Source organism: Equus quagga, chromosome 5, assembly GCF_021613505.1.
Source record: "Equus quagga isolate Etosha38 chromosome 5, UCLA_HA_Equagga_1.0, whole genome shotgun sequence".
In the NCBI taxonomy this organism is placed as follows: Eukaryota; Metazoa; Chordata; class Mammalia; order Perissodactyla; family Equidae; genus Equus; species Equus quagga.
The window spans coordinates 82,177,589-82,192,222 of NC_060271.1; the positions used below are offsets into that span (position 1 = coordinate 82,177,589).

General features: G+C 40.1%; 1 protein-coding gene across 1 annotated transcript in view; it reads left to right on the forward strand.

Annotated features, from left to right (window-relative positions):
- The first annotated feature begins 13 nt into the window (after positions 1-13).
- The window catches only part of PPP3R1 (protein phosphatase 3 regulatory subunit B, alpha), a 62,151-nt gene continuing 47,530 nt past the window's right edge, over positions 14-14,634 (forward strand). The window contains exon 1 of the mRNA XM_046662262.1: positions 14-438. Coding sequence (XP_046518218.1) covers positions 436-438 — 3 coding nt within the window. The 5' untranslated portion in view covers positions 14-435. The remainder of the gene's footprint in view (positions 439-14,634) is intronic.

Sequence of the window (14,634 nt, forward strand, 5' to 3'; positions counted from 1 at the left end):
TCCTCCTCCTGCCGCCCTCCCCCTTTTCGTGCCTTGAGGTTGCGGGTCAGCGCAAGCCTCTGCAGAGAGTCCGTCACGGCTCCGGCGCGAGCGCGCGGCTGCAGCCCCCGAGTCGCCTGGCCCCCGTACCCCCTCTCCCCCTTCTCTCTGCCTCTCCCCCTTCTCGCCGCCTCTCCTCCCGCTCCCTCTGTCTCCGAATCTCGACCTTAATTTCTCTGCTCCCCCGCCCGCCCCCGCGTGCCCAGTCACCCGGCCGGCGCGGGCCCCGCGGCGCCGCCGCCCCTCCCCCAGCCCGCACCCCCTCCCCCGCGGGCGTCCTGAGGGCCGCAGCCGCCCCGGCCGAGCGCAGCTGGGCCGCCGCCGCCGCTTCCTGCGGGAGCCCGTCTGAGCGCCGACACTCTCCTCTGCCCGAGCGAGCCGTGACCGCCGAGCAAAATGGTGAGACCTCTGCTTCCCCGATGCACCATGCCGCCCCCGTCCGCCGCTTCCTGGGCCGGGGGCGAGCCCCGACGCCCCCGGTCGGCTTCCCCCGGTGGAAAATTCGAGAGCTGGTGCCGCGGCGGGTCCGAGAGAGCCCTCGGCGGCCCGGGTGCGTCGGTGGCTGGCGGGGGCGGCCGGCCGGCTGCTTGACAGGACGGCTGGTCCCCGCGCCGCCCCCGGGCCTCTGCGGGGCGCCCCCGCCCCCCCCCGGCCGCCGGGGTTCCGCCCCTGCCTCCCCCCCCCCCCCCCCCCCCCCCCCGGGGCCACCGGTCTCGGACTGTCCCCTCGTCGCCCCGCATTACTTCTCTCCGGACCCTCCTGCACGTGGAGCCCCCCTCTCACCCCCAGACGCACTCTCAAGTTCGGGGCTATTCCCAGATCCTATGGGAATAATCGTCTGTGGCAAATGGCTCTTTATATAAGACCCACTTTTTCTCCAGGGCTGCTCTTTCTCCCACTCCCACTCCATTTTCGAGCAGTGAGTCTTGGCAGGAATCCTGCCACTTACTTCCCCCCTCTGCTGTTAGTGTTTATTTCGCTGCTGTTTGCAACCTCACGGGGTTTCTCTCGCTGCTGCTTTTCTCTGCACTGGCGAACCGGGAAGCTCCAAGGTGTAGATTCAGGAAAACAGAGTCTCACTCGGTCTTGGATAAATGAGGACACTTGTTTTTTTAATGCTTCCTTACTACCAAGGAAGGGGTTTTCGTTTTCTTTGTTACCTTCGTAAGTCTGTCTCTGGTGGTGGTTGTTTTTGAATCATGGCGATTTAAATTTGTCTTTCCTTACCCTCGCATTAATCCCTAGGTAGAATTCGCTGCTGTAGTGTTTCAAACCGACGCTAGGGGTGTGTCTCCCGCCTCTGTCACTGCAGCCAAGAAATCAACGACGCCCTTTTAGCCTGTTACCTTACCGCTTCTGGCTCCGGGCAGCCGGTGCAGTGTCCCCTTCGTAATTAAGAATTGGGTACATAGTAAAGTTCGCAGTGCTCTTGTCTATTTAGGAGGGATTCGAACATGTGATTTGGTTGTTACGCGTTTTCTAAAAGTCATTGAACAGTTGTCAGAAGATTTTTAGACGGGTTGTTTGACGTTGGGTAATTCCTTGCACCTTTTCATTGTATTGTATTTCACCGTGTATGTAGAATTTAAGTATTTCAAAATAGAGAGGTGGATTAGGGAAGAGAGAAATTCTGCCGATTGCAACTTAAAGTCAATTTGGTGTGATTGTGAAGGGAAGAAAGTGAAATTAGAATATTCAAGCAAATCAGCTTTTATTTAAAATACAGGAGAAATGATTAAGGGCACTTATTATCCAGATTAGGAGCAGACTTAAATGATTAGTGATTTTGAGATGTCGAGGAAGTTTTTTCCCTGCCAACTTGGGAAGCAGCTCAGTGATGACTTTGGCCCCCAGAGTCGCAAAATGTAGGCTTTTCCGGACTATTAGAGAAAACAGCTTAGATCAGAGCCATTCATAGTACAGTCTTTTTGTTGGCCTGGCCTTTTGTAGTTATGAAGTGCCCTTTAGTGCTTTAATACAACTTCCTTACTGTGTGTATTTTACCTGAAGATCTTTGACCATGCAGGCAGTGTTTTTACTGCATTTATAAACAATGCGTTTTGAGGAACAATGATCTGTTATTGATAAATTAAGATATATTGTTGATATATTAAGCAGAAAGATCTGGTTTCCAAATAGTTTTTTTCCTTGTGGTTCATCGCCCCAGCTACCCCTCTGTTTTTTTGACCAACAGACTGAATTTGGGAAATCCTCTTTTAGCTCTTAAATTTATCTTCCTGGTACTCAGTGTTTCCTTATCTTTTAAAAATATTTTAAAGTTTACCATACGATATTGCTTTTGTCCAAGTCATTGTCTCCCTTTTCTTTCTAGTTTCCTTTTATTTTTTAATTCACTCTTAGCTCTTTTTTCTACCATCCTCTCAATACCATTTCAAGACCTACGTAATTTGTCGTGACAGTGGCTTCCCAACTTTAGGATTATTTTGGTCTGCTGAATATAGCACTGGTTTGAAAGTATCAAGATCATAGCTGTAGCTGAACTCTGCCATATAGAATACTGAGTAACTCAAATAAAGTGGGCTTTGGAGTGACCTGGTTCGTTTCGCTAGTTAGTTGAGCATACAATTCTGAAAATTTTCACTCTCTTTGGAAAATCTTGATTATAACTCTTACTGAGTATCCTGAACATGTTTATGTTTACATTTTTGTCAGCGGATTTTAATTTGTAACTATTCCTGATGAATTCAAGTAAGAGGAAAGCAAAAGGCTGATTGGATTGAACCTATCAAGAATTTTTCTGACAGATAATTTTAGTTGCTACCTTAAAAGTAGTTTACTTCTTTTTTCCCTGAGAGTTAAGTCTTTCTCTCCCTTCACCTTTATTTGAGTTTTAAACTGTTGAGCATCTAGGTGGGATAAAGATTACGTATATGTATATAAAAATCTGAGTACTGAGCTCCTAGGAATTTTCCCCAAATCATTAATGGTCAGTTATCTATGATTAAATAAATAGCTATCTTCACAATTTTTTTTCTGTGTAAGCATATATAGTTTTAGATAGAGGATGTCAGTGTTACTGACATGCAGAGGAATGGAAAAAGAATAAGAATAAGAGGTTTAGGATGGTGTGATTGAAAAGTCTCTGAGTAGTTTTTGAAGGGGTAAATTTTGTAGGGGCATTTTTAGAAACTTAACATTTCATATAACAGAATTAGTTTTTAGTGTGTGCTTAGTATAATTTGGAAAGTTGATCAGGCTTTTTATAGCTGTTTTTGTTTTAATAGGTAATATGGATTTTGTTCTGGATGCATGTTTGAACATAGGGCATAAGTAATTAGCCGTTGTTTTAGATTTTGTTTCTTAGGGCAACCATAAATTTTGTAAATGACGTTTTTATGTCTTTATGTTTTTAAACTTTTTATTAAAATTATCTCCATGATCTGTAAATAGAACTTAAAACACATTTATTGCTATCTACAGTAACTGCACTTAAAGTGGTACACAACATGATGTAGTTCAGGTTCTGTGACAAAGAAAAGCTACCTTAAAAAAAAAAGCAAGCAACCTGTCTTGTGGCCAGCAGAATTAAAATTCATATCAGTCATGAGGAGAAAATTTCTCCATTCACTGTGTCCCACAGCAGATGAGAAAATTGAAAAGGATCACAATACAAGATAAAGAAGCTGACTAAGGGTCAGTCAGCAACGAGAGGGACAGACAAGTGTGGGAGGATCAGGCATCTGTCATAGGTAGTAAGGCAAGAACAGGACAGTATAAGGAAGTCAACTTGGGCCAGGAGGATTAAGCGAGTCAGACAGACTGTGGGCCCAGAGTCAGGGCAAGCAACAGGGATTCATTCATATCAGCAAATACTTGTAGATTTTTGTCTGCTGTTCACTGGTTACTGTGCTTGTTTGTGGAGGAAATTGAAATGATTAAGATTTCCTACCTTCCTTTAAAGTAGAGAACATAAGACAAATGCCAGTAGGTGTGAAAAAAGTTAGCGTGAGTTATCGTATGAATAACATACATGAAGCTCAATAGAAATTGAGGGAAGAGCAAGATGAGTTTCACCTGGGATTAGGAAAAGTTTTGTGAAGGTGGTGACAGTTGGGCTGAGTCTAGAAAGATGATTAGGATTGCATTAGGCAGAGTTGGAGACAGCTAGGAAAAGACTCTTTAGGGGCCAGCCTGGTGATGCAGTGGTTAAGTTCGCATGTTCCGCTTCTGTGGCCCCAGGTTCACCCGTTCGGATCCTGGCGTGGACCTACGCACTGCTTGGCAAGCCATGCTGTGGCAGGCATCCCACATATAAAGTAGAGGAAGATGGGCACGGATGTTAGCTCAGGGCCAGTCTTCCTCAGCAAAAAAGAGGAGGATTCGTGGCAGATACTAACTCAGGGCTAATCTTCCTGGAAAAAAGAAAAGAAAGACTCTGTAAAGCCTGGAGATAGGAAGAGACAACATGTATTTGGAGCACTGATACTCAAAATGTGGTTCCGGAACCAGCAGCATCAGCATCTCCTGGGAACTTGTTAGATTTCACCCTGAACCAGCTGAATCCAAAACTGAGGATGGGGCCAAGTGGTCTAGATTTTATAAGTCTTCCAGGTAATTCTGATATATGCCACATTTTGAGAGTCACTGATTAGAGAATAGCAAGGAATGTACATAAATTTTAGTTGAGCATTTGCTAATATACCTAGCACTGTCTATACAAACATAAGACAAAATTGTAATTTCCAAGGAGCTTAAGTGGAGTATTTTGCAGTGTAATGTGTGGTATTAACAGACTAAACGTAGGGTATTGTAAGAGCACATGGCAGGGGAGAGGCTTAATCCAAACTGGAGTGGGGATGGGGCAGGGAGATGAATGTCACTCAAAGAAAGCTTCCTGGAAGAGATGGGGTCTGAGCTGAGTCTTAAAAGAATGAGTATTTAGCCGGTGGGAAAGGCACTCCAGATAGAGAGCTTTATGTTTAAAGCCATAGAGGCATGAGATACGCAAGCCAGTTCAGCGTGGCTGGAGGGTAGGGGGTTTGGGTGGAAGGGAGAGAGAAGGTGGTCAGGTAGATTGAGGCAAGATCATGGAGGAGTTTGCATATCATACGAAGGAATTAACATTTTTTTCCTAAAGCCAGTTGGGAAGCTATTATTTTTAGCCAGGAGAATGACATTGTCTCATCTACTTTTTTAGAGAGATCAGATGAACTGATGGCTGTGTGGATAATAAAATAGGATAGATGAATCGAGGCATGGTAATTAAGAAATTATCACAGGAATTCATGTGAGAAGTCAGGACCTGAAAGAATGTAGTTACAGTGCAGATGGAGAGGAGGGGCCAATTATGAGACACATTTTGGAGGTAGAAGATAGGACTTGGTGACTGTTGGATTATGGGGAAGAAAAAGGGCGAATCCTGCTGTGGCTTCTGGCTTGGGTGACTGGATAGAGGATAGAGTCATCCATTCAGCAAACGTTTATTGACCACCTACTTGGGTAAGATTCAGTTCTAGGTTACATGGGAAATGCTACATCATCCTCAAGAAACTTCCACTTTGCTGGGATGACTGTTGTTTCATCTCTGGTTTTCTCATATCATTTGATAATTACTATTTGAGATGCTATTTTGCAAGATTCTAAGTTCAGTAAGGTGTAGTGCTGTGAAATATTGACAGTGCTTGCTGTATAGCTATCATGGCCTGGGAGATAGCAGAAGGAACTGGATAACCTGAAGGTAGGAAGAGGCAACATATGTTTGAACAGTGATTCTCAAAATAGGGATCTTGAATCAGCAGCATCAGCATTATCTGGGACCTTGTTAGAAGTGCACATTCTCTGCCTAGGAGATGTAGGAGAAGGAGATTTGAGAGAGTAATGATGATTTCTATTTTGGACATGTTGAATTTAAAGGAGTCATGGGTCAACTAGGTGTATATGGCCAACAGATAATTGGCCATCTATATCTGGAGCTCAGAAGAGAAATCTGGACTTGGATTAAAGATTTGAGCATTGTCTGTATTTGTATTAGGTAATAGTTGAAGCTGTGAAACTGTATGAAATCCTGTAGAGAAAGAAATTTATAAAATGAGAAGAGGGTAAACCCTCAAGAACACTGCATTTAAGAGGCAGGTGGAGGATGAGGAACCTGTGAAGACTGTCTGAGAGTAAATAGCCAGAGAGATAGCTGGAAAATTAGCAGAGCCATGTCAGATTTGAAGGAGATCAGGAAAAAGAAGAAATTAAAAGTGTCTTTTGGGGGCTGGCCCCGTGGCCGAGTGGTTAAGTTCGTGCGCTCTGCTGTGGCGGCCCAGGGTTTTGCTGGTTTGGATGCTGGGCGTGGACATGACAGTGCTCTTCAGGCCACACTGAGGTGGTGTCCCGCATGGCACAACCAGAAGGACCTACAACTAAAATATATGACTGTGTACTGGGAGGATTTAGGGAGAAAAAGCAGGAAAAAAAAAAAAAAGATTGGCAACAGTTGTTAGCTCAGGTGCCAATCTTAAAAAAAAAAAAGGGGAGTGTCTTTTGGTGGGATCAGGAGCATTCTGGTGACTTTGGTAACAATACAGAAAAACCCCATTTTGTACTGGTAGCAAGGAAAGCCAGGATGCAGTGAGTTGAGAAATAAATGAGTGGTCACACATTGAGTTCCTTAAAGCTTTAACTAGAAGGAGAGAAGATGAAAGCAAGAGAATTTAGTTTGAGGAAGAATTTATTTTGGGGTTAAGGGAACAAACCGGGAAAGAGGGGGTGTGGTTGAAGATTCAAAGGGAAAAGACCTCAATAGTTTGAGGTCTCCAAGGAGGTGGGAGGGAATATGACTCTCCTTAGACAAGAGATTTTTCTCATCTGTTAACAGAGGCAAGGAGAGAAAAATGAAAACTGTTACAGAGATCATAATCTTTAAGACAATAACTTCACTTAAGTCCTAGGTAATGAAAATAAGATTGGAAGAGAATGTAAACTCTGAAAATGCAGAGGCCTTATCTGTGTCTTTTAATTGTTATATTCCAGATACTTAGTATATAATAGATATTAAGTAGTGTTTGGAGAAGGAATGTGTGAATGAATAAATAGAATAAAGGAGTAATTGCTGATGAGACAGTGGAGAGAAGAGTGTCCATTCCTTTTTTGAGACATTTATGAAAAAAAGGACAAACAAAAGTTGGCTTCAGTGGTTTACAGTTGGCATAAGTTGTTTTTAGGATAGAAGATGCCAGTATTCTTTAGAATCAGCAGGGAAGCCGGGAGAGGGAGCTGTAAGAAAGATGATGATGCGTGGAATGAGGCCTAGAAGTGGTAGAAAGAGGAGCGATAAAAGGAAAGGAGAGACATCAAAAGAGAGAGAGAAAAAAAATCAGGGTGAGGAGAGTAGGCCATGGCAAGAGATATGTGTTAATAATGGAGTTCATACCAGATGGCCTAAATCATCTCAGTAACTCGAGATAGTTTGAGGCAAGATCATCTGCTGAAATTGAGATTGAGGCTGAGGCAAACGGGGTGAGATTAATGGTGAGGAGTCTGGAAAAGGATTATACTATCAATTTTGGGGGATTTGACAGGCAGTTAACAGGGTATTAAGTAAATATTGTTAAATAGTAGGTGGACCCAGGAGAGAGCAACAGGAATCAGTGACCTAGGAAATGAATCTAGCAAACAGGAGTTTTAACAAGAGTAGAGCTTTAATACTTTGTCCATCTTTAGTTACTTCTGATCAAGTTGCATAGATCTAAAAGGAACCATTTTTGAGTTCAGATTTTATGTAAGGGGAACATCTAGTTGTAGATTGATATTCTTAAAAATTTTTTAAAGTTCTGAAGACACTGTTAGTACATTTGCTTAAAAATTTAAACCATACTGAAAAGTATAAAATGGAAGGTAAATCTTTCCTGGCCTCCCTTTCCCCTTGTATTGATCACTGTTGAGTTTCTTGTATATTCTTCTGAGGGAGTTTTTTGTTGGTTTCTTTTTTCCTTCTCTTTCTTTTTTTCTCTCTTTTTCTCTCTCTCTCTTTCTCTCTTTCACCTATGCCAGTGTATGGATTTATTAGTTTTTTTATAATTTAGTTATTATTAATTAAAAAGATTACAGAAGTCAGACTTCAAAATGTTGTAATGATACAATACTCTAGTTTCCTCATTACAATCAGTTTTATTACAAGGTTTTTAACTATTTCAAATGTAAATGTTGAGTCAAAAACAATTCAGCATAATTTTTCTGATCGGGTAGTGATTTCATAATGATTGAGGTTGGTGCTTTAACAAGGGTCTGAACTGTGACAGTGTTCTTATGAAATTACTCTTAGGGAAAATAATATTTTACCAGAACATTTTTTGTGTTTATTTTTTCTGCTTATCACCTTATGAAGCATTAACTGCATAGATAACAGTTTCTTAAGTCAAAACAGAAAATGACCTCCAAAGTGTAGTGGATAAAGTATCTATTTTATTTCAAGCTTGTCAGATGAAAATTTCTTCCTCATTTTTACTCTTCCAAGTAAACCTTGTCTGCAACAGCCTGCATACACACTCTCCCTTTCTGAATTTTCTCCTTGGACTCCCATACCCTCTTGATGGTCGTGAGTTGACAGTATAATTATAGCTGATGTATAGATCTAGTGCAGGAATAAAATTTTGAAATGACATGTGACTAATAGATGTTTCTGGGTTTGTCTTTGGTTTCTATGGTCTTGTACTGTAAAAATATCTAAAATATTCAAAGGTTTCTCTAGGAAATCCTTTAAAATTTAGCGCTGAATTCAGTAAGTCATAGGTTTTTCGTAGGTTCCTTCCTCAGAGTGTTTTGTTTTGTTAATTATAGCCCTTTCTTAGGACTGTCATCAGGAAGGCCATGTTCGTAGCCCTATTGCTATCCCAAAAACATTTCTGTAAATGAGATGTCACTTTGACTTGTTTTTCTGGTAGCGTTATTAAATTCATCTGTGCTCTAGGCAGGTCTCTTGTCTTTTCTAAAGAGTACAGAGTATTCATTTTTATCTGTTTGTTAGAACTAGGCATGCGTTTTGAAAACCTACAAGAGAGTGAAGCATAGCAACCTACAAAAAGGGTCCAACCTTGACCATTGCCCATATTAGAGCTTTCTATTAGCACTTTATTTATCCTTAATCTCTCTAATTTCAGGAATGATTTTCATCCTTTTCTTATCCTCCTGAGTGTTATGCCACAAGCAGTCTCCTGCTATAGGGATGCAATAAGCTGGCATTCTTTTGTATTGCTTGCTTCTAAGGCCGTCTTTAATAAAAATCGGAATGTCAGCAAAAACAAGTGCTAATAGGTAATAAGAGAAACCTGTGATTTTATGTGTGTTTATGTTGCAGCTATTTTCCTAACAAGTAGGGATGCATGAATTATAAACTAACTCATGATAATCTTTCTAAGTAAATAGTGAGTTTATGAACATAGGTATACTTCAGCTCTGCCCTTCTGTCTGGCTGTCACTCTGTCTTTACCATTACTATGAAACTTCTTGGCTCTTATCTCTGTTTGCTCATTTTCTTGTTTTTCAATCTACTGCAGTCTAGATCTGTGATATCCAGTTCAGTAACCACTAGCTACATGTGGCTGTATAAATTCAGTTCTTCAGTCACAATAGCTACAGTACAAGTGCTCAGTAGCTACTTGTGGCTCATGGTTACTGCGTAAGCACAGATATAAAACATGTCCATCCGTGCAGAAGAATGATTATGTATCTGCATTTTACTGAAACTTATTAGGTTGGCAGTAATCTTCTAATTACCAGTATGAGATTTGGAGTTGGAAACATCTGAATTTAAATTCTGGTTCTGCGATTTATTAGCTAAGTGACCTTGAACAAATACCATAAACTCTCTAGACCTTATTTAGTTCATGTGTAAAATGAGAATAATAGCTCCTAAGATTGTGGCAACAATACAGAGTGTCTGGAAATCCAGTAGGTACTCATTAAATGTATCTGCTTCTTCATTCTTACTTGACTTCTCTGTAATGTTGGACCTTGATGGGAACTCTTGAAATTCTCTCTTCTTTTGGCTTCTATGATATTTTCTGCTAGTTGCTGTTCTACCTTTCTGATCATTTTTAATTTTTGTATGCTAGCCTCTCATCTGGGTTTGATCCAAGGCCCTCTTAGATATGATTATATCACTTTTCTATTTAAAATCCCATGTATTATAGAGACTAAAATCCTTAAGACTGCCCCTAGACTCCATAGGTTCTACCTGTTCTTTACTTCAGCTTCCACCATCTTCTTGCTTTGTCTCTATACTCTAGCGTTACATTTTATTCAGTATTGTATGCTATATTTATTCTTCCATCTGTTTATTCTTCCCTCAGAGCCTTTTGCATAAGCTATGTTTGGAATACCTCAAAATTCCCTTGAGTAAGTGACTGAGCCTCCCACCCCTACACCAGCTCAGGTCATATTCCTTTTAGTAGTGCCTTTTACGTCTTGTTTGTACATACTTCATTGATTAGTTCTAAAGGTGTTTTGTTGCTTTCTGTCTCCCCATGATTTAATGTTAGCTCCATGAGAGTGGGCATGATGGCTGTCTCGTTCTTCAGTCTTATATACTCCTGCTGCCAGCATAGGGCCTTATATATTATAGGAATTCAGTAAATATTTGTTGAATGAGTGAATTGAGTGAATGCATGAATTCTTGTTTATTTTCAAAGTTTTGTCATATCCTATGTACTAATGATTCATATTTTCAGCCCACGTCATCATCTTCTGCTCCAATCCATGGATCTAACTGCTTACTGGATATTTATCTAAATAGGGATGTCCGTAAGACACTTCAAACTCAACATAACTAAAACCATATTCATTATTGTTTCCCTATTCATGCTTCATTATTCCTTAATGGAAACATGTCTGTCCATTCACTCCTATCTGGAAACCTGGTATACCTTTTCCACCCCTGTACTACTACCTAAGTCTTAAGCAATCATCAGTAGCAGTCTCTACTAAGAGTATAATGTAGGAACACAGTCTAACCTGGTGTAAGCGTGGGAGGCTCACTTGCTTACTTTCAAGCCATTCCAGTCTGGCTCACATACTATTGGTAAAGAGGAAAATGTTCATAACATTGCAGCATATTAATGCTTTGTGTCATCAGGTCGTGGCAGCTGAACCCAAAATCTGCTAACACAGCTGAAAGCAGTGAGCTACTGAAGAATACAGCACTGCATACTATCCTTATAGCCTACATTCTTCCTCTTGGCTCAGTGGGGCCATTTGTCTGTGTTGGAAGAGTTTATTGCACAATTCCTCTAAGTATGTGTGCATTTTTCCTTTGTTTCTGTAACTTAGCTTCAAATACCCCTTACACTTTTTTCTTTTTCATCTGTACCTTTAAAAAGTCTCATACTTATTAGTTATTTAGCACATCTTTATGTTAATATGCTTGTTAGGATTTTTGTTGATTTTGTTAGTACTCTGGTTACAGCGTTGCATAGGTTTTGAGTGTCTGCTTCCAACTATTTTCCTTAACTCATATTGTTTTTAATGTGTAGTTTTAAGAATATGAAGTGTTTTCAGGAACATAAGTACCATGTTATAGCAAATGTGCTCTCTCCTTTAGATCTCCCAGGTGCCTCTTGAATCAGCTTCGTCTTCATCCCCTTTGCCACTGGCGTTGTCACAGTTAGATTTATTGCTCACGTGGACTATTTCCATAGCCTACGTAATGCTTTGCTCTTTTTGCGTCCAGTTTCTTCCTTCATTCTGTCTTCTGTATTGCCACCAGAGTTTTTCTTCTAAAAAGGAAATCTGGTGTCACTGCTTTATTTAAAAGTCATTGCTGCATCTTCTAGAATTAAAAATATAAGTTTTTTGAATGGCACCTGTGTTCTGATCCTTATTTCTAGCCATCCTTATTCTGTAACCAAGTCAGACTACTTGGTTCTCAGATGCCTCATCCTTTTTCATTTATTGATCCCTCTGTATGTGCCTTTTCTTCCATCTGCAATGTCCTTCCCCTTTCTCTGTCTAGCAAACATAAGATCCTGTTCCAATGGCATTCTGTGAAAACTTCCTCAATTCTCCCAGGCAGTTAATGGTCGTTTGTAAGTAACTTTGATTATAGTACCTCCCATATTTCATTGCGTTTAATTGTCTCCCCTCCTAAGCTGTAGGCTCCTCTAGAGCAAGGGATGCATTTTTTTTCTTCTTTGTGAAGCCAGTTCCCACTGTAGTTTCTCCCATGGAATGTAAATGTAAAAGGTGGATGGTTAAGTAGCCGCTTGTCCTTCGGGCTTAGGAAGCCCGCAGAGGTACCACTCAGTTAAGCTATATTTGTCATCTAGGGCTAGAGAGGTCTTTGAAAGTCCTGTGAATAAACAGTTAGAAAGCAGAAATGAGTTAGGCACAATGGGAAAGCTACTGGAAGGAAACTGCTGTTGATTCTAAAAGTTACAGGACTTCTTTTATGCTTCAAGATTCTTTTTACGTATCTGAAAAGTGTCAGTTATATATGAGTGTTATTTTCATGTGTTAAATAGTAAACTTTTTCATAATTAAAGGAAACTCAAAATTTATAACTAATGTTTAGTTTTGTTTGCTTAAGGTGATTTATCTTAACAGTTTTTTCTAAATATATTGTAGAACAGCTGATCGAGTGAGACTACAACTCTGAATCTCTGATTTCTTAATGTAGCAAAGATTTATGTTCACCTACTACATATATCAAACACAGTGTTAGGGACAAAGATGAAAGAAAAAAACACAATGCTCCAAAGACTTCATGGCATAGATTGAAGTGCGTGGAGGGAAAAATTATAATATGCTATAGTGTGCATTTAAGTAGTCGTTAGAATGTGTTAGAGTTCTTTTGGTCGCTCCACTTGCCCAGTTGGAACTTAACATGTAGCAGCAATTTGGACATTTTATTATCCGTTCTACTCACATTACTCATCAAATAGAATTGTAGAATGTCAAGCAATCATTTAAGTGCTGCAAGAATACTGTAATTATTTTGTTGTTAATTATTGCTTTCAATTAATTTTGTTTGATAACTATGAGACATGATATGATGATGTAGAATAAGCATGGGATATAGATTTGGAAGGCCAGTATTGGAGTACTCTGAATTTTTTTCTTTTTAAGTATATATCTGTAAAATGGCCACAACACTGCCTGATTCAGAGTTCTTGTGGGTATTGGGTAAGGTAGTTACCTAAAATGCTTGATAAAGTGCAAAATGCTTTTTAAATTTTTGAAAATCAAATTACTAAAAACTAGTATGTAGCATTCTTGGCAGGTACAGGTTTAATAATCACTTCATTCTAATTTCTCTGCAGCTCTCTGTCCAGTCATGTGCTTATAAACAAAGTAGAAAATGTATCAGTTAGATTTGTTTTGGGCTAAAAGTAACAGATTACCCATCCCACTAAAAGTAGCCTAAATAATAAGGAATATATTATTTCACAAAATGGGGAGCCAGAGCCAGAGAGTTACAGGGTGGTTCCGTAGTTCATCAGTTTCATTAAGAGCATAGGTCTGGTTTGCTTTAAAGCCCTACATGTCAGGAGAGGGCCGCCATGGTTTCAGGTACCAATAATCTGGCTGAGGAGGAGCTGGGAGCACTTCCTCAAGTGTCTTCTTTTTATTAGAAAGGAAAAACTTTATTGCAAGTCTCATAGCAGGTTTTTTTTCTTAGGTCCCATTGTATCTGCCTGTTTCGTGCATACCAGAAAAAGACCAAATTCCTTGCTCTGGCAGTAGTTTTTTTTTTCTTCTAGTTTTATTGAGAGATAATTGACATACATCAGTATAAGTTTAAGGCGTATAGCATGATGGTTTGATTTACATATATTGTGAGATGATGACCACATAGGTTCAGCTAACACCCATCATCTCATATAGATACAATACAAAGAAAAGAAAGAAAAAAAGAAAAAAAATTCTCCTTGTGATAAGAATTCTTAGGATTTACTCTTTTAACAACTTTCCTACATATCCTGCGGCAGAGTTAACTGTAGTCATCATGTTGTACGTTACATCTCTAGTACTTAATTTATCTTATAATTGGAAGTTTATACCTTTTGACCCTCTTCCTCCAAGGCAGTTAAAGTTCTTATCAACTGGCCTTAGCTTACCTTCCACAACCAGAGGCTAGACCTTTAATGGTGAAAACAATCTCATCAATATTTTATTTGGTGCTCTGAACAAAAGTCACAGATTACTGATTGTATTGTAAGCAGTGAAAATTATATCTGGCTCCTGATGTTATACTGTACTTTTTCCCTATCACCCCATGTTGTCAGCCTCTTCACAAAAATATTTTCTGTACCTAGTTAGCATAACCAAAATTCTCCTTCCTTCTAAAGGATATCATGTGCTTTGCAGCCCCTACAGGTGAAGGCAGGCTGTTCATTTTAAATTAAGGGTGGGTGGGAGTTGTTGGCATTGTGTTTGATCAGGAGTTGGAAAACTTTTTCTGTAAAAGGCCAGGCAGTAAATGTTTTAAGCTTTGTGGGCCATACAGTCTTTTGCAACTATTCAGCCATTGTAGCGTGAAGCGGCTATAGATAATACCTAAACAAATGAGCATGGCTATGTTCCAATAAAACTTAATTTACAAACACAGGTGACGAATTGTTTCTAAAAGCACAGACAACAAAAGAAAAAAGA